Source organism: Suillus bovinus (assembly GCF_016758785.1).
Source record: "Suillus bovinus strain UH-Sbo-P2 chromosome Unknown EDB93scaffold_104, whole genome shotgun sequence".
NCBI lineage: Eukaryota > Fungi > Basidiomycota > Agaricomycetes > Boletales > Suillaceae > Suillus > Suillus bovinus.
In genome coordinates this window covers 122-16,108 of record NW_024542160.1, presented here as the reverse complement: position 1 = coordinate 16,108, position 15,987 = coordinate 122, and the positions used below count along the sequence as shown (strand labels likewise).

At 46.7% G+C, this 15,987-nt stretch overlaps 9 protein-coding genes across 9 annotated transcripts; 6 read left to right on the top strand and 3 right to left on the bottom strand.

The window, feature by feature from the left end:
• The first annotated feature begins 853 nt into the window (after positions 1-853).
• EDB93DRAFT_79320 (laccase) lies at positions 854-3,383 on the top strand. The gene is made up of 13 exons (XM_041457491.1): positions 854-903; positions 972-1,329; positions 1,377-1,428; positions 1,479-1,550; positions 1,605-1,763; positions 1,811-1,886; positions 1,937-1,964; positions 2,015-2,741; positions 2,795-2,815; positions 2,869-3,017; positions 3,067-3,090; positions 3,143-3,207; positions 3,258-3,383. The coding sequence occupies exons 2-13, from the start codon at positions 1,169-1,171 to the stop codon at positions 3,338-3,340; spliced, it is 1,617 nt and encodes a 538-aa protein (XP_041302108.1). The 5' UTR covers positions 854-903; positions 972-1,168; the 3' UTR covers positions 3,341-3,383.
• A 2,140-nt stretch (positions 3,384-5,523) lies between these two features.
• On the top strand, positions 5,524-6,694 carry EDB93DRAFT_79288 (uncharacterized protein). The gene is made up of 4 exons (XM_041457490.1): positions 5,524-5,551; positions 5,609-5,963; positions 6,027-6,103; positions 6,154-6,694. Exons 2-4 carry the CDS (start codon positions 5,735-5,737, stop codon positions 6,454-6,456), a joined length of 609 nt encoding a protein of 202 aa, XP_041302107.1. The 5' UTR covers positions 5,524-5,551; positions 5,609-5,734; the 3' UTR covers positions 6,457-6,694.
• EDB93DRAFT_79197 (uncharacterized protein) lies at positions 6,439-7,662 on the bottom strand. The gene is made up of 3 exons (XM_041457486.1): positions 7,428-7,662; positions 7,180-7,354; positions 6,439-7,124 (listed from the first exon to the last, which is right to left on the bottom strand). Exons 1-3 carry the CDS (start codon positions 7,443-7,445, stop codon positions 6,736-6,738), a joined length of 582 nt encoding a protein of 193 aa, XP_041302106.1. The 5' UTR covers positions 7,446-7,662; the 3' UTR covers positions 6,439-6,735.
• Positions 7,663-8,151: 489 nt separating this feature from the next.
• Positions 8,152-9,506, top strand: EDB93DRAFT_1234060 (uncharacterized protein). The gene is made up of 4 exons (XM_041451321.1): positions 8,152-8,478; positions 8,528-8,872; positions 8,927-9,110; positions 9,164-9,506. The coding sequence occupies exons 1-4, from the start codon at positions 8,306-8,308 to the stop codon at positions 9,431-9,433; spliced, it is 972 nt and encodes a 323-aa protein (XP_041302105.1). The 5' UTR covers positions 8,152-8,305; the 3' UTR covers positions 9,434-9,506.
• EDB93DRAFT_1180041 (B18 subunit of NADH:ubiquinone oxidoreductase) lies at positions 9,501-10,142 on the top strand. The gene is made up of 4 exons (XM_041450627.1): positions 9,501-9,719; positions 9,789-9,872; positions 9,929-9,943; positions 9,997-10,142. The coding sequence occupies exons 1-4, from the start codon at positions 9,640-9,642 to the stop codon at positions 10,049-10,051; spliced, it is 234 nt and encodes a 77-aa protein (XP_041302104.1). The 5' UTR covers positions 9,501-9,639; the 3' UTR covers positions 10,052-10,142.
• EDB93DRAFT_1213623 (SCO1/SenC-domain-containing protein) lies at positions 10,143-11,194 on the bottom strand. Its single transcript, XM_041451066.1, has 4 exons — positions 10,999-11,194; positions 10,845-10,941; positions 10,595-10,789; positions 10,143-10,539 (listed from the first exon to the last, which is right to left on the bottom strand). Exons 1-4 carry the CDS (start codon positions 11,158-11,160, stop codon positions 10,184-10,186), a joined length of 810 nt encoding a protein of 269 aa, XP_041302103.1. The 5' UTR covers positions 11,161-11,194; the 3' UTR covers positions 10,143-10,183.
• A 218-nt stretch (positions 11,195-11,412) lies between these two features.
• Positions 11,413-12,833, top strand: EDB93DRAFT_79114 (uncharacterized protein). The gene is made up of 4 exons (XM_041457483.1): positions 11,413-11,559; positions 11,611-11,703; positions 11,755-12,277; positions 12,335-12,833. The coding sequence occupies exons 2-4, from the start codon at positions 11,694-11,696 to the stop codon at positions 12,507-12,509; spliced, it is 708 nt and encodes a 235-aa protein (XP_041302102.1). The 5' UTR covers positions 11,413-11,559; positions 11,611-11,693; the 3' UTR covers positions 12,510-12,833.
• Positions 12,709-14,363, top strand: EDB93DRAFT_1180031 (uncharacterized protein). Its single transcript, XM_041450626.1, has 7 exons — positions 12,709-12,728; positions 12,752-12,792; positions 12,864-13,089; positions 13,146-13,742; positions 13,805-13,939; positions 13,994-14,277; positions 14,339-14,363. Exons 3-6 carry the CDS (start codon positions 13,038-13,040, stop codon positions 14,089-14,091), a joined length of 882 nt encoding a protein of 293 aa, XP_041302101.1. The 5' UTR covers positions 12,709-12,728; positions 12,752-12,792; positions 12,864-13,037; the 3' UTR covers positions 14,092-14,277; positions 14,339-14,363.
• EDB93DRAFT_1332031 (uncharacterized protein) lies at positions 14,249-14,778 on the bottom strand (the record flags this gene model as incomplete). The annotated part of the gene is made up of 3 exons (XM_041455232.1): positions 14,637-14,778; positions 14,339-14,574; positions 14,249-14,277 (listed from the first exon to the last, which is right to left on the bottom strand). Exons 1-3 carry the CDS (start codon positions 14,714-14,716, stop codon positions 14,249-14,251), a joined length of 345 nt encoding a protein of 114 aa, XP_041302100.1. The 5' UTR covers positions 14,717-14,778.
• Positions 14,779-15,987: the final 1,209 nt, after the last annotated feature.

The following is a 15,987-nucleotide window of genomic DNA, read 5'->3' as shown; positions in this document are numbered from 1 at the left end:
GGGAACCAGAAATAAAGAAGAAAAAACAGAAGAGTCATAGTGTACTTCTTGACAATTTTCCCATTCCAAAATCACGATCTGTACAAAATTGAAGGAGAAGATGGCAGCACAAGCTTGTTGTGACTTGCCGTAACTTTACTTGTAACTACTGGGATATGGCCTGCTTGTATTGGCATCTCCTCCTTATCTTGAAATGGAGGAGCTCTTCCGTTTTTGTTTTTGATGCCTTGTTCCTATACAATTTTCACGTGACATTTAATAGTGTTATGTAACATTATATATAGTTCTGACCCTAACCTTAGCTTCGGTGCCACTCCGACAAGCAACCGCCAGTCCGACGGTGTAGTGACTATAACCAGTTATGCACCTTGGCATCCTTAATAGACCCTCATAAAGCAAGCAACCAGGCCCAACTTCACTATCTGCAGCCTGTCTACGTACGTTCGTGCCGCATTGGTTAATTTCAATTCACCGATGGCAATCCAGTCACTGTCATAGCGTGCTAGCCAATAACTGACCTTCCACTTATCATGAGTCCTCGATGATCACTTCAGCCCCACCTGCATGATCCAATAATGGCACAATCTTCGGTCGTTTCCATTGTGCCTCAATTATTCTCAAGACTGCCGGTTGTCTCGTCTCAAAATTCTGTGCAGACGTAAGTGGCTAGTACACACTCGGCACCTTCCAAGGTCCTGACATCACATAGTACCTAATACCGTGTGACCGTTTCTGTCCGATAACTGCCAGTCCGATTCTCGCATAACACCATTAGTAAATGTCATTCTTTTGCTGCACATGAAGAGTCAATTCAAGCTATTGTGGCCTAGCCCTACACCCGGGGTCGGTAGGCTGTTTCGCCGTCTGAATTATCTTGGATCATGTCCGAATCATGGTTTCGTGGTACGTCATCATTTTTGAGCGGATCGATAGACAGATCGTTACTACAACGCTAACCCCCGTTGCATCAGACCATTGATACCGGGGCGCCGAGCAACTTTTGGCAGTGCAATCACATGGCGATGAAGTCGTAAGGTGCCAATGGCTTTGAGCAGGAACATTTCAAGACTACTGCTGCAAGATAAAAGCTGCAAAAGCATTATAATTTTATCTTACTTCCCCCCACTCTCACCAACGACAGCATCACCATTCATCGTGAAAAATCGCGATGTTTATTCTTTTTCTAATCGTTTCTCTCATTTCATCGATTAATGCGACAGCTATAGTATCTCGCTCAGAATACCCACTATCTCAGCTCTCTGTACATGGTCCCAAAACTAGATTAACCATAGGCAATAAAGTCATCGCTCCCGATGGCTTTCAACGCCCGTGAGTCTATTATCACGGCACTCAAACTCATTCCTGATCTTTGACAGAACAACTCTTGTCGATGGCATATTTCCTGGACCCTTGATTGCAGCCCAAAAGGTAAACTTGTCTGACCTGCTTGTCGGGGGCCAGTGCTGACCTCACAACAGGGAGATCACTTTGATATTGAGGTGGTCAACAAGCTCAAGGACGACGACTCGATGTTCGTGCTTACCAGTGTTGTAAGCAGTTTCAGATCATCATTGATGTTGTTAAAATCAACTTTTTTACGGCAGCACTGGCATGGCATCTTTCAAAATCGGACAAACTATGCCGATGGGGTGGCCTTCGTCACCCAATGCCCCATCACGCCAAACCACTCTTTTTTACATTCTTTCTCCGCCCCAAACCAGGCGGGCACTTACTGGTATCACAGTCATTATTCTGTTCAATATGCAAGTATCACTCGACTTTGCATGTGTGGTACTGACCTATGGAACAGTGCGATGGTCTGAGGGGACCACTGGTAATATATGATCCTGAAGACCCTTTGGCGTACATGTATGATGTCGACGATGGTGAGTGAGAAATTGGTTCATTTGAACCCTCTGACTATCATATGTTTCAGCAAGCACCGTAATCACGCTCGCCGACTGGTGAGTTTCACGAACATGAGTAATCTGCCCGATTAAACCAGGATCACTAGGTATCATACTGTAGCTCCCGATTTGCTCGGCACTATAGCTGTTGCCCAATCTATGCTCATCAATGGACTCGGTCGCTATGCTGGTGGACCCCAGTCGGAGCTTGCTGTGGTCAACATCACGCCGGGAAAGCGATATCGCTTGCGCCTGATCCAAATTTCATGCGACTCCAACGTCCTGTTCTCCATCGATGGCCACGACTTAACTGTCATCGAAGCGGATGGACAGCTGACTAAACCTCTAGTGGTAGATCAGCTCCAGATTTTTGCAGCCCAGCGCTACTCTGTGATTCTAGTGGCTGACAAGCCAGTGGATAACTACTGGATACGCGCTCTTCCTAGTACGGCGAATGCCACCTACGACGGAGGAATGAACACTGCTATCCTACGCTACAAAGGCGCCCCAGAGATTGACCCGACCACGGTCAATGTTCCATCCACGAACCCATTGGTAGAGACCAACTTGCATGCTCTACTCCATCCCGGTGCTCCTGGCATTCCAGAGTATGGTAAGGCAGATATCAACCTCCACCTCAATGTCACCATCAGTGGCCCAAATTTCTATGTCAATAATGTCACATTCGTAAACCCCACCGTTCCTGTTCTACTCCAAATTCTTAGTGGAGCTCGAGAGGCTTCTCAGCTGCTCCCAACCGGAAGTGTATACGTTCTCGATGCCAACAAAGTGGTAGAGTTAACAGTAGCAATAGTAACCGCTCCAGGTGGACCTGTACGTCTTTTCGATTCATTCGATATCTACGGGACTGACTCATATTGTACTAGCATCCTATACACCTTCATGGGGTGAGTTTTCTGTGACTTATGATGCATGTCTGGCTGGCACTTATGATTATTAGCACACGTTTGATGTTGTACAGAGCGCGGGCAGCAATACCTTCAATTACGTGAACCCAGTTCGCCGTGATGTGGTCAGCGCTGGGATCATTGGGGACAAAATAGTGATCAGATTTGTCACCGACAATTCTGGCCCGTGGTTCTTGCATTGGTATGATATCATCTTTATCGAGCTATCAATACTAACTCTGAACCAACAGTCACATTGACTGGCACCTTGCGGCGTATGTGTGTGTATCTTCCCGTGAAAAGAAATGGCTGATCCTTCATATTCAGCGGTTTTGCTGTGGTAATGGCAGAAAGTCCCGTGGATACTCCCGCACATGTGAACCCCGTGCCATGTAGGTCACACATCAAGAATCTGTACTTCTATTACTGAAATGCTTTACAGATGAATGGGATCGGTTATGTCCAATTTATGACCACCACCCGGATCCCATGGTAGCTGGCATCACTGACATTCACTTTGCCTGATATGACCATGGTTATATTAACCACTAGTGGCCGGCGTTGCCGCTATGAACCTTGCTCAGCATTCTTGTCGTTTGTTGTGCCCAAATCAACAGGGATAGATGTAAACCTTATTGTACATTTTCAAATCTTCATACACGTTCTGATCTCTAGCTTGGATGTCCGTTGTAATGCGTCTATATTTATATTCACTGACACCGGATTGGAGAAGTTCCTGCACCGGGATGTGTGAAAAACTGCCGATGATGTCCTCAGTGCCGCACTACCGAAATCTTCTGCCGTGTCTACAGCACGACATACCATGCTGCTTTCGATGTCACATCTTCAACACGGCTGACTGCTCTTCGGAATATGTCCGTTGGAAACGGATTAATACGAAATGCACGAGTTCGCATCGCCGTTCCTCATCGAAGATCCATTGAGATTCAAGTTCCATACGTTAGATGTAGCCACTAGTACTCTTCAGCCTAAACTATTTCCCCCTAAGGTTAGAATTGAGCAAAGCTAAAGAGTCCAGTTCTCCATTCCTTCTCTGTTGTTCGCAATTGACACCAAAGCTTATAGCCTTATTACCCTGGAACTCGACTGTATTTCTAACTTTGATGATGCAATTCTTCCTGTCCTGAAACAGGTCCGACTCGGACAACTTGAAGTGTCAATAAAACATTCCTTATAGATGACTAGTATACTTCGTGATTGGGATCTTACATAACTCACTCTAGTGCCTCGTTTACATGCCGCGTGCCGGGGTCGCTGTACCTGTACCTGTTCTGCGCTCACTCATCACATAACACTCAACAGCTCCTGGTCTAATTTCTATTTCCGTACATCTTGCTCTCGTCGGTCAAACTTCAAGATGTCCGCACTATTTATCATGACCACCCGTCTGTCACCGCTCTGGCAAGTTGTGTCGCAAATAAACGAGCTACTTGGATAGAGACTGGGTGCCAGGATAGTATTATTGAGTCATTAGCCTTATAATCTGATATACATTGTACCATCATTAAGCTCCATACATCTTCATGGGGTAAGTTCTCCGTGGCTTCTAGTTTGGCTGGTTTTGATGAGCATTCCATCGGTGTCATACAGAGTGACCGGCGACAGTACGGTACCTCGACTGCGACAAACGCCATATTCCCTTTTGGTTCGGAAACCGCCGATAAAGGGTCTCTTGGTGGAGTAGGTGTCGATGGGCTGAAGGCCACGAGACTTGGGGTATGATGCTTCCTACACGAACCCTCCCCCAGACGCGAACGAGCCTACCGGTGTGCCATGGTTACTAGATGCAGCTGGTTGGTCATCGAACGCCATGCGACGGAGCCTTACTACTCCCACTAGGTATTACCTAGTGGGTGTAGTAGGCTTAGTAGTTGTAATTCTAAACAGAATGAGAGGTCGGCGCGGTTGAGGTAGCGATAGCCCTCCGACTGGCAAGAACTTTCGCAAGTTCAAAACCGCTGCCATTCCTGCGGTCCCAGTGTTCCTCTTTCCCTAGCTAACAGACCCTTATCCTATGAGACGAAGTGATTACAGCGGGTGCTAAGAACGTGGTCTGCCTCGCGACGCTCAACTGGACGCTCTGACTGGGGCTTCGCTTATACAAGCCAGTCACTAGCCTTGAGGGTACTGATTCTGAACCAACAGTCACATCGAATGGCAGGTAGGTCATCCGTGAAGAAACTGAAGTTTTATGGCTGGATCACTCTCCAGATACATGGTATCAGTTATATCCGACCTTCAACGCTCTCATACCCTTACATTTGGGGGCACGAAGCAGCTGTTATTATTTCTGCTGACGTTTACCTGCTACCAGCATTCTATTCACTGGTATATTAGTCGTCCCACTCATTTTCAGTTATCAGGGTTTGCAGGACAACCTGGCTGCATACGAATATATTGTCCTACTTAGATATTTCTATATGTCAAGTACTGCTACGATCAACCCTCTGCTTCATCACCAATTGTGATACGATACTAGTCTCCAGCACTATCGAGTTGGACCCATACGTTATATGATCATCGGTTGACCTCGTTAATGTAGGTGTCATACTTAATGCAGCACCTGTTAAATTCATATTTCATCAACACGACCTTGCGTTTTATTGACATCGAAACGACCGAGCATGCAACCTTTAATACTTGTCGGGCTTATCTTTTCAAGCGCAAGGTTGGACAATCGAACTTGACGCATACAACTGTACTAGATATTCGTTGGTAAAGCTTCACATATTCTACATGACCCTATGACCGATTTAGCTCACATCTACTTAGTGTCAGCCTCATGGCCATACTTATTAACATGTCACCCACATACCCAGCCTCTCCCTTACACTCCACCATCAGTATTCAAGCGGGGAATCTTTGATAGCCAATCCGATCTCCACCTGACACGCTACCATGGCCCCTTCGAACAGCACCACCTTTCCTACCCCAAGTGTCACATCCTCTGTGGACCAGCCACACAAACGTGTTTTCCCATTCGCAGCGCTCATTCTGCTTGCTTTTTGCATCACATACATCGTTGGTTACCTTGTCTACCGTCGGATCCTGAATTATTGGAGCGCTAGGCAAACCGCAGAGAAGGTGCAGAACTTCCCAAATGAACTTTGTGAGAAGAAGCCGAGAGGTATATTCTATACTAGTCTGTCAGCCACTTGGTCGAACTCACGAGAGAATGATAATCATGAAGGACTACCTCGCTTCACATGGATACAGAGCATATGGAAGAGCAAGGCTGCCAGGGAAAACGCAGAGTCAGAGGCATATGTGCGTGGCAGCCTTGTCGTGCGTACATTTGCTGAATGATTCTCTTCTAGCATTCCTTTTCGAGCTCCCCTGATGGGAAATCCCCCGTTTCGCCACCACCTGTAGCTGTGATCACAGAGCACGCATCCGGTGGTCCAACTATCACCCAATCGCACAAGGACGTTTGCGCTGCGTTTCCCAAGCGTATTGCAAGAGCTGCTAGGGAGAAAGGGTTGCGAGTACTCTCGCGTGGTCGTGTAACAGAGATCCAAGCTGATCCTAAGCTCGCACCTGTGCAGGGGCCACTCAGGCCACTCTCGATTTTGTCGTCAAAGAACAGGGTGAAAGAACGGGTTTCATTCAATTTGGTGTGAAGTCTTGGTTGACCGGCCAGTTCGTTTGTTTATTCGTCATTCGTTTGTTGTATTTTGTTTGATTTTATTTTGTTCTAACACAAACCTCCATCGACATAATCATAACTCCGAGTCTTAAGCTTAATCACTTTAGCAGCTGGAGATAATCTGTGTGCTACATGCTGACCGGGACAGGTACATCAACGCCAGGCCAAATACATTCAATTTATGTACCACTTCCTATGCAAAGATGGTAGTGCTACGCATGTGACATAATGATTTCGATGTTCATACGAAGATTTAGTACTTCATGTCGGATAAATTAATATGCGTGTCGATAACAGGCAATGACAGAAAAGAAGACGCGTTAGAATTTGAGCGACTCAAACCTTTCTCGTCGTGAGTCGCATATGAGGTGGGACTGGCAGAGCGATCGTCAAGTAAGTAGCGTTTATCATCATCTGCCGACCCCTGAGGTGAAATTGCCCGAGAACGGATGACCTCCACAATTTTTGGGATCTTTGGGAGTGTACGATTCCTGTTCAACCGCGCGACACCTTCGCTGGGAGAGTCAGGTGTAGAACTGGAAACCTCTGCGTTGGTGATGTATTCTGGGGGAAGGAAGTCATCGAAAGTCTTTGCAGGGCGCTTGACAGACCGGGCACGGATGAGGGCGGGATCTCTGCGTTCTATGTAGGGAGTAATGTAAGGAATTAGACGTCATGCCAGAGGTTAAGAGCTCGCCTGTTATGGTCACACTACGGCGGGGAGTGGCAGGTGCAGACACGGGTTTCAGAACACCGTATTTCTCTCCTGAAGGATTCTGGTAAAGTTGGCCGGAGCGGTCACGGAAAATGTATTGCTGGGTATCAGCATCATATGCAATCCGCTTTATACCCTCCGGAAGACGGTGTGAATCCTGGAAGTCATGATGATTAGTTAACTGACTATAGGTTTATGATAATAAACTGGACTGCCGGTCCATTACCGACCTCGTCAAAATAAGCCATAAGATGGTGGAAGTTGAGAATCAAGAGATGAGTGCCTTATGTTGTGGTAGAGACTCCTATGTATAGTATGCACCACAGTCGGCACGTGCCGACGACTGCGATGTACACTGCAATGGTATCACTACATTTCAGACTTGGAGACCAAGGGAAAATGTAAAACGATAACAGTTCTGAAAGACGGTCAAGTTTGCCCGACAATGGGATCAAATCAGAATGTCTGTAGAGCTCCGAGTCTGTGTACTTGGGAACATGAGCTAGGGGACATCCACGCGGTTGCTGGGTAAAAATATCCACAGAATAACTGAGTAGAACTAGAACTTTGATGCAGTACCTCGTCTCCTATGCCAAGGGCATGCATCATTGACTGTCGCTATGCACACATATATACCAGGAACTGATACATGCTTGCAGCCTGTCACATTGCACGTCCTTGATTTAATAATGTCTGGACTTTTTTAGTCTTTGGTGTAGTATGAAGGAAGATGGCCTAGAGGATTGGTATAAAACTATATGTACTTGATTAGGTTTGCTTCGTTACTAGCACTGATCAGTGGGCTTACCTGGCTTTTCATTGTGAACCGGGGCTGACAGAACCTTGTGAGTTACTGCTTCAGTAGTAGAGTGCTCAGTGTTTCCTCCTAGCCAGTGCGGTAGAAGAATAAAGGAAGTGTTCATTGTAGACCGACTATACTATGTCAACGGCGCTCACCTGCAAAAGTGAAAGCACAGCATTCCTTCCTTTGTAGTTACTAGGGTTAGGGTTCTGAATGAAGACGACAGCTTTCTAGCAGAACGCGTCACTGCTCGTCGCGCAACCAACCAAGACTCATATCTCTTTCCTTTAATAACATTCGCCCAAGATGCCGCTCGAGGCAACGATGATGATAATTGACAACTCAGAATACATGCGCAATGGAGACTATATCCCATCCCGCTTCGAAGCCCAGTCTGATGCTGTCAAGACCATCTTCCAAACCAAGATTGATTCAAATCCAGAGAACACTGTTGGCGTCATGACAATGGCTAATAAAGGGTACGACTCAGTTACATGTGCAAACTTTGATTGCTGATGTCTCTTACAGGCCTGAAGTTCTCGTGACCCATTCGAAAGACATTGGACAGATAATCAAGGCCTTGCATGTAACATCATCCAAAATTGGCGGGTCAATAGACATCCCTACTGCTATTAACATTGCTCAGCTTGCCCTCAAACATCGAGAGAACAAGAATCTGCGCCAGAGGATAATAGTCTTTGTCGGATCTCCGTTACAAGGTCAGGGAGCGGACGAACGAGAAATGGTGAAGCTCGCAAAGAGATTGAAGAAGAATAATGTTGCTGTTGACTTTATTGCATTTGGTGACGGCGTCGAGGAGGAAACCAGCGTCCTCAAAGCTTTTGTAGACAACACAACGAATAGCGATAACTCGTGGGTGTCACCTTGTTAGAATGTGCGCGTAGACTGATGCGGTTGGTCTTTTAGACATTTGGTGTCTGTACCACCTGGTACACATCTACTGTCAGATGTGATCATTTCTTCCTCAATTCTGTCGGAAGACCGGGGCATACCACCAGAGGCGATGGGAGACGTTGGCGGTGCATCGGGTTCTGGTGGTGCCAACTTTGAATTCGGTGTTGATCCTAGTTTGGACCCCGAACTTGCACTAGTGCGTTTCTTTTCTGACGTCGAATACGAAGTCTTGTTGATATTTTTACATAGGCCCTTCGCATGTCCATGGAAGAAGAACAAGCTCGGCAAGCAGCAGAGGAGCAAACACGTCAATCTGCTACCGATGCCAAGCCTCAGACGGAATCAACAGGTGTAGACAGGGATGAAGAGGCTATGCTCGCTCAAGCTCTCGCCATGTCCGAACGCAATGATGTTGACATGGGTGAGGAGCAAGACGAAGACATGGATGAAGAAGAGGCAATTGCGCGGGCGATTCAGATGAGTATGAAACAAGAAGAAAAAGAACAAGGAGGACAGTAGTACTAAGCTTACATATTCTCACTTGTATTTTTCCCTGAGTTACACTCTGATTTCTCGAACGGCTGTTAATTTCATGTTGGCGCTCAGGCGCTGAGCGCTCTGAGCAAAATACTCATAACAACTGGCACAGCCACTTCGACCTCATTCCCGGCCCAAAGTCCGTTCGTTTCCTCAAGTTCTTCCCTGACGTCTTCTTGAAATCATCTATGCCATCATCACTCACTGCATCTCAGGAGGAGCTCAAGGCGGCCAAAGTGCCTTTGGCTTGGAGAGACCAGTGTTCAGCGTACGTTCTTACTTTACCCTTCCGGTTGCGAGCGTCTGGCCCACAACACTATTGTCCGTGATATTTCAGACTCTTGATACCTTTGAATACCTGCCGGAGGGAGAACTATTATTTACCCTGGACTTGCGAGAATGAGCGCCACGGCTATGAGAAGTAAGTTAAATATCTACTTTTCTATCTGTTGAGGGTCTGACTGATGCACACAACAGGTGCCAATATGATGAGTAGGCATCCCAACCACATACCTACACATATGACATTCATTTTTTTTCTGCAGCATGATGCGGAGGATGAAGAAAATGTCAAAACTGGAACTCCAGCAAGCAGAGTAGACAGCCGAAGTTGTCATATAGAAGACTTTCTTAAGAACGCTCCGTGTCAATCGCTTTCGAGACATCAAACAATGCAATAAGATAGATGAATGGTGTGATATGCTGAAGGCAAGATGCTGATGTATTGAAGTTTTACACTTTCCTCCCTGTTTCCTTCTCAAACTCTGAAATTTCCTTTTTGACCCGCTCAACGACTTCATCTGGCGTACTGCTCTGACCAAACGCTTCTACAAACTGCCCATTTGGATCCATGAGGTAGACGTATATGGAATGGTCGACGAGGTAGTCACCCTTAGGATCTGCATTAGGCGGGGTGGAGAAGTAGACGCGGTAGGCTTTGCATGTGGTTTTCACGGTTGCATAGTCACCGGTAAGACCGATGATACGAGGGTGAAAGTCTGCAAGATATGTCTTCATTTGAGGGACAGAGTCGCGTGCAGGGTCAACAGAGATGAATACGGGCTGGAAGATTGTGCCATAATCCTTCTCTGAATTTGATGAGGTGAATGCGTGCCATGGATAAAGTGATTTATGGACACGAACCTAGGGGAGTTAAAACAGAGCCAATCTTGTCTAATTCGGCAGGACATATGTCGGGACAATTGGTGAAACCAAAGTAGACGAAGTTCCATTTCCCCAAGAGGTCTTTATCAGAAAAAGGCTTGTCTTCGTGAGTCGTTAACGTGAATGGACCACCGACATGCGCTCGTCCGACGCTTCGAGATTCGAGCTCCTTTTCTGTATAAATATTTGCTCTTGAAACGCTTTAGGTGGAATGCGGAAAGGCACGTACGTCGTTGTTCGAGCAGCTTTTGCTTCTCATGCCGGAAGTAGTAAAATAAACCAACGCCTGTTGCAACGAACAGAGCTGCAGCCTTTGGCGTAAAGACCTGGGATCAGATGCAAGAATGTGAACAGAGAATAACAGGCGAGCTGAGGAATCATACCCCGACAACAGCTCTATCCTGTGCCCCCGACGTAAAACAACGTCTGCCAGGTGCTGTTGCTTTGTTATGGCGCATGCATATATATTGACGTTGGCATTGAATGCTGCGACTTGGCAAACAGGGCCGCAATGACCTGAAATATGTGGATGAGAGTTTTGACATTTTCAGGTCGAAGTTCCAAAAGCAGTCAAGCTTGACGGTCGCATACAAATTCTTAACATTTCAACATCGCTTCAATTTACCGGGATCAATGACCTTGGCGAACATGACTTTTCAGATTTTTCTAAATGTTCTCAGCATGCCATCAACGTTAACGTGCTTAGGCTGAAGCCCCCAGCCCATTATTTTTGAAGCTTCGACTTATTACATATGATGAATCAAGTCAAGCTTGTAGGTCCAAGACTCCAACTACTGTTAAGAGTTGACGGACGTCTGTTATGTGGTTCTCTACTCTAGTATATGTTACATTGGCCACTGTCGCAACGCTGCAACCGATCACTTCCCACAACATCGAGGAAAGCGCACGTTCCTCCGAGTCCAACAAAAACATCATTGAGGAAGGTAGGTCGCACTTTTATCTTACGACGAACATCAAATTGATTTTAGTAAAAGGATGGGGAGCGGTGAAATGAGTACGGACTACTCACTTTCAATCTCTTCCTAAATCAACAGCACTATTTGATAATCCCTCAAAAATGATACACGGTCAATTTGATCACCTACTCATTCCTTAAGGCGCTGTTTACAACATAACAGAAGGATTCGATTCTTTGTTTGCTTCAGCACACACGTGGCATGAATCGCATTTTCCAGACACGGGAGAGTCGTTCTGGGACAAAATCATAGAGCTCGGTCCAAATATCAAGGAATATACCGACGAGCTCTTTTATCACGTCGTAGAGCTGTATCCATCCGAGAAGCTTGCAGAGTTCAGGCAATCTATGGTCAACGTCACTGCCGCTGCTACTGCATTGCACAAAGTCTGCAGTGGAGCCGCAGAGGACAGTGGTATTTCTCTCTACTCTGTGATGTACTCTGTGATGGAAGAACATGGGGATATCTTCATTGTCCTATTCGAAGAGCTCATGGAGATGTTCCCGCCACCTTCCGAGGCTCCTGGTCATGACAACTGTACAATCATGATCGGCATGGCTCTTGACCGCATCGAGCAAAGTTTTCTACAGATCGCCACCAAGGTTGGAATCAACGAAGAACTATTGAAAAGTTACTCTGGTTCTCTCAAGTTCGTCGTTCAACATGTTGTCGTAACCATAGGCACGTCACGAGCATCTGCCGTTCCGGAACATTGACGACATAATACTAAATGTTACAGGAGGACCTTGTTGAACAGCATCCGGACATTGCCAATACCCTCTTGCTCATCGCGATTGCAGAGTTTGCCCCTCTATTGTTACCTGAGATCAAACTTCTCCGCTTGTTTGGATTTGGACCACGAGGACCAATCAAAGGTACGTTCTTGTATATTGCTGCGATGGTGGGCAGCACCGTGACATCGCTGATATTTTAGGTGAAATTGCTGCGTGGTTCCAACGTTGGATGTTTGGTGGCACCATCCCAAACGGTAGCTGGTTTTCGGTACGAAACTTTAAGTGGCGTTGAAGTTCCAGCAGTCGTCTGTTTCATGACATTGACGTCTGTTTTACGTTTGTACTTCGGGGATATTTTTTATACTTCAAGTGTATTCCAGAATTCACCTTGTAAATGTGCTTGAGCATTACATCTTCATGAAATCGAGCCTAGTGCCGAGCGCTCGGATCCAACCCAGTCAAGCAGCCTTCTAGGTCTGTTGGGAGCCAATATTAGCGTGGGCGTGTGAATGTTATGGGTCCTGGTAGGTCCTGTACTATTAAGTTTTGAGTAGTGCTTAGTACTGCGATGCGGTTCACTACTCTAGCATTTATTGCATTGGCACTGCGACCTGTCGCTTCCAGCGACGTTGACGAAAGTACTTGTTCCTACAGCAATGAAAATTTAGTAGAGGCGGCCACTGAAGGAGGTATGTCGCACTCTTGTTCTTTATGAGAACAGACTTTTTATTTCGTCTCGGGAAAGGATGGGGACTAGTGAAGTGTGAGTAGCATCTGTAGCTACCCTTCTTCAATAATTTAATCATAAATCATTAACAGCGACATTTTTCGACAAGTCGTCACAAGTTGCAGAGAAACGTTACGCGGTCACTTTGATCACCCTCAGTCATGAAGGCGCCGAGAGCCTCACAGGAAAACTTGAATCTTTGTCTGCTTCAGCATACACGCTGTACGATGGATTGCACTTTCCAAGTGCGGGAGAGTCCTGGGAGAAAGTCATGGGGCTCGGATCAAAGATCCAAGGGAATGTAGATGAACTCTTCGAAAATGCCAAGAAACTCCATCCTGCGAAGATGTCGGAGTTCAAGAAGTCTGTGAATAGTGTTGCCAGCACAGCTACATCACTGCACCAAGTCGTTAAAGGAGCTGCCGCACAACGTGATGTTCCTTTCGATTCAGTGTTAGAAGAACTTCGAAATACCTTGCATGTCGTATTTGAAGAGCTCAAAGAGCAATTCCCACCACCTGAGGAGGCTCCCGGTCACGAGAATCGTACCCTCATGATCAACACAGTTCTTGATCGTGTTGAAGAGAGTTTCCTACGGGTTGCCATCAAATACGGAGCCAGTGAGGAAGTCCTGAAAAACCATACTGGTTCTCTCATGTCTGGTATTCGACATATTTTGGGGATCATCGGTACGCCACAGGCATTGGACCGTTCTGGAACATTATTGATGATTTAATATGAAATGATGCAGGAGACCTTTACGAACAGCACCCTCAGCTGGCATGGACCCTCTTGTGCATTGCTATTGGCTCGTTGTTGGCACCATGGTTTCTTCTTGGCACAGTCCTCCGCATAATTGGGTTTGGGGCATTGGGACCAATTAAGGGTACGTGTTTATGTGGTTGCGGCACTGAGCAGCCCGTTGATGTAATTATTTTAGGATCTATTGCTGCATGGTTACAAGCATGGTTATTTGCCGGGGCTGTTCCAGCGGGTAGCTTGTTTGCGATGCTTCAGCGTCTAGCCATGATACTTTGAGTAATTTCAATGCCAGTCGTATAGGCGTTTTATCCCTGATATAAAAAACCTCCAAATCTATCTTGTTTGTAATTTAATGCTGATACCTCATGATCAAGTGCATCCCAAATTTTACTGTGTAAACATGCCTACTCGTGAGCGTTGTGCCATTTTCATCTCACTGAGTCCAGCGCCGAGTGTTGCCGGCTAAGTTGTGGTAGTAATTCGTCAGAATGCAGGAAGAAGTGATAGTACAAGGTTAGCGCACATAAAATGCCATTCACATTCCTCGCCGTTCCTGTTGCCTTGACAGCATCTATGTTGGTCAACACATTTTCGACGGCAATGTGGTCGGGCGAAAGAGCCTCTGGACCAGCAAGAGGGTCATCTGCATCACGAAACTCTGTCGCGAGTGGAGGTGCCCTCTTAACCTCTTCACCTGAGTGTGCATGTGAGCGTCTTGACAAGCGAGTGGAGTTCCCAGCATCCGCAGCTTTTATGGCACTGTCACTTGATTGTGAAGTTTGCGCTTGCGCGAATTTATTGCAAATGCTGAGAGATCATACCGTCGCGCAGATTGTGTTCTACCGAGATCAGAGAATGTGCGCTCTACTTTGCCTGCATATACCCTAATTGACATTGCCATCCCTTTGCGTGAGATCTGCCGTGGAACTAGGCGCAACCAATTTTGCCAACAACTCTGCAACCTCAATGCATTATTGTTGTCGGAGTGTGTGAACAACTTGGATAAACTCTACCATCATCTATTTGTCTCAGAAGATCCAGAATAATTTTGCCGATTCTTGCCTATTTGTTGTTTTTGGGCGCGTTTTCATTTCCAACCAGCGAGGATGTACTACCTGCAAGATAAAACGGTCTTCGCGTTGACCTATGTGTATTCTTGGCCTCACCGCACCGATTGGAAAGGACACATCCTACAAATGAAAACATTGAATTGATAAACGAGACTTATGTATCCAGAGGGAAAAGGTTTGATTTAAGCCTCGGTACAAGTGGCGGCAGAGGAACCGCGTAGTCCAAGTGACCGACGATGGGAAGGTTGCGACCATGCCGGACTCGGTGTTTCACCACACCGCACTGAAATACCTCATCCCTTTCGAAGTAGTATTCCGGCGTGTCCATCGCACTCCCGCTGAACCGAAGGCGAAGGCTTAGCTTGGACGACCATATACACGTGAACATAGAGAGGGTGACACAGGTGGAGAAGTACGCAGCCCAGAGGTCATTGGTGGAGGGGATGTAGACTTTGATGACCATCATACCATTCTCGGGTGCCCACCGCGACTCTTTTAGGCTCCTGCAAAATGACTGGATATCGATATAGTCTTTGCGCCCGGTCAGTGTTCCAGAGATGATCTGACAGGAAGCTGCTCGGGCGCGGCGGTGTTTACCGTAGGAGTGAACGACCGCAGAGGGTTCCAGGCGTGGGTAATCAGGTACTGATTTCACAAGGACCGCGCCTGACTGTGAAGTGACTCCTGGTGCGGAGTTTTGATTTTTGCTCTCCTTGCTTGCATGAGGAAGGTCGGACTGCTAGTGTCGACTACCGTCTTCGATGAACTCTGGAAGAATACTGGAAGCCTGGTTCTCAGTGTTGTCTTCGCTCTCCTTGCTGGATTCCAGAGAATATTTGTGAGCCCCCTGGAAGGCAGGCAAGTGACAAACAGGAGCAGAGAGCGCATCGGTGTACTTGGCAATATCACCGAGATGGACACTGTGACGGCGAGCGCCCTGATAGAAAAGGATGATCGAGAAGGTGAGGCGCATGGCCAACATCCCTTGGGCAATTCCAAAAATCTCCCTCGCGGACAGAGGCACCAACAGACGTGATCTTGAAATTGTAAGTTTTGTTAACGAACGTGAGACTGTCGTCGGAAAGATCCTCGAGCGCGATCC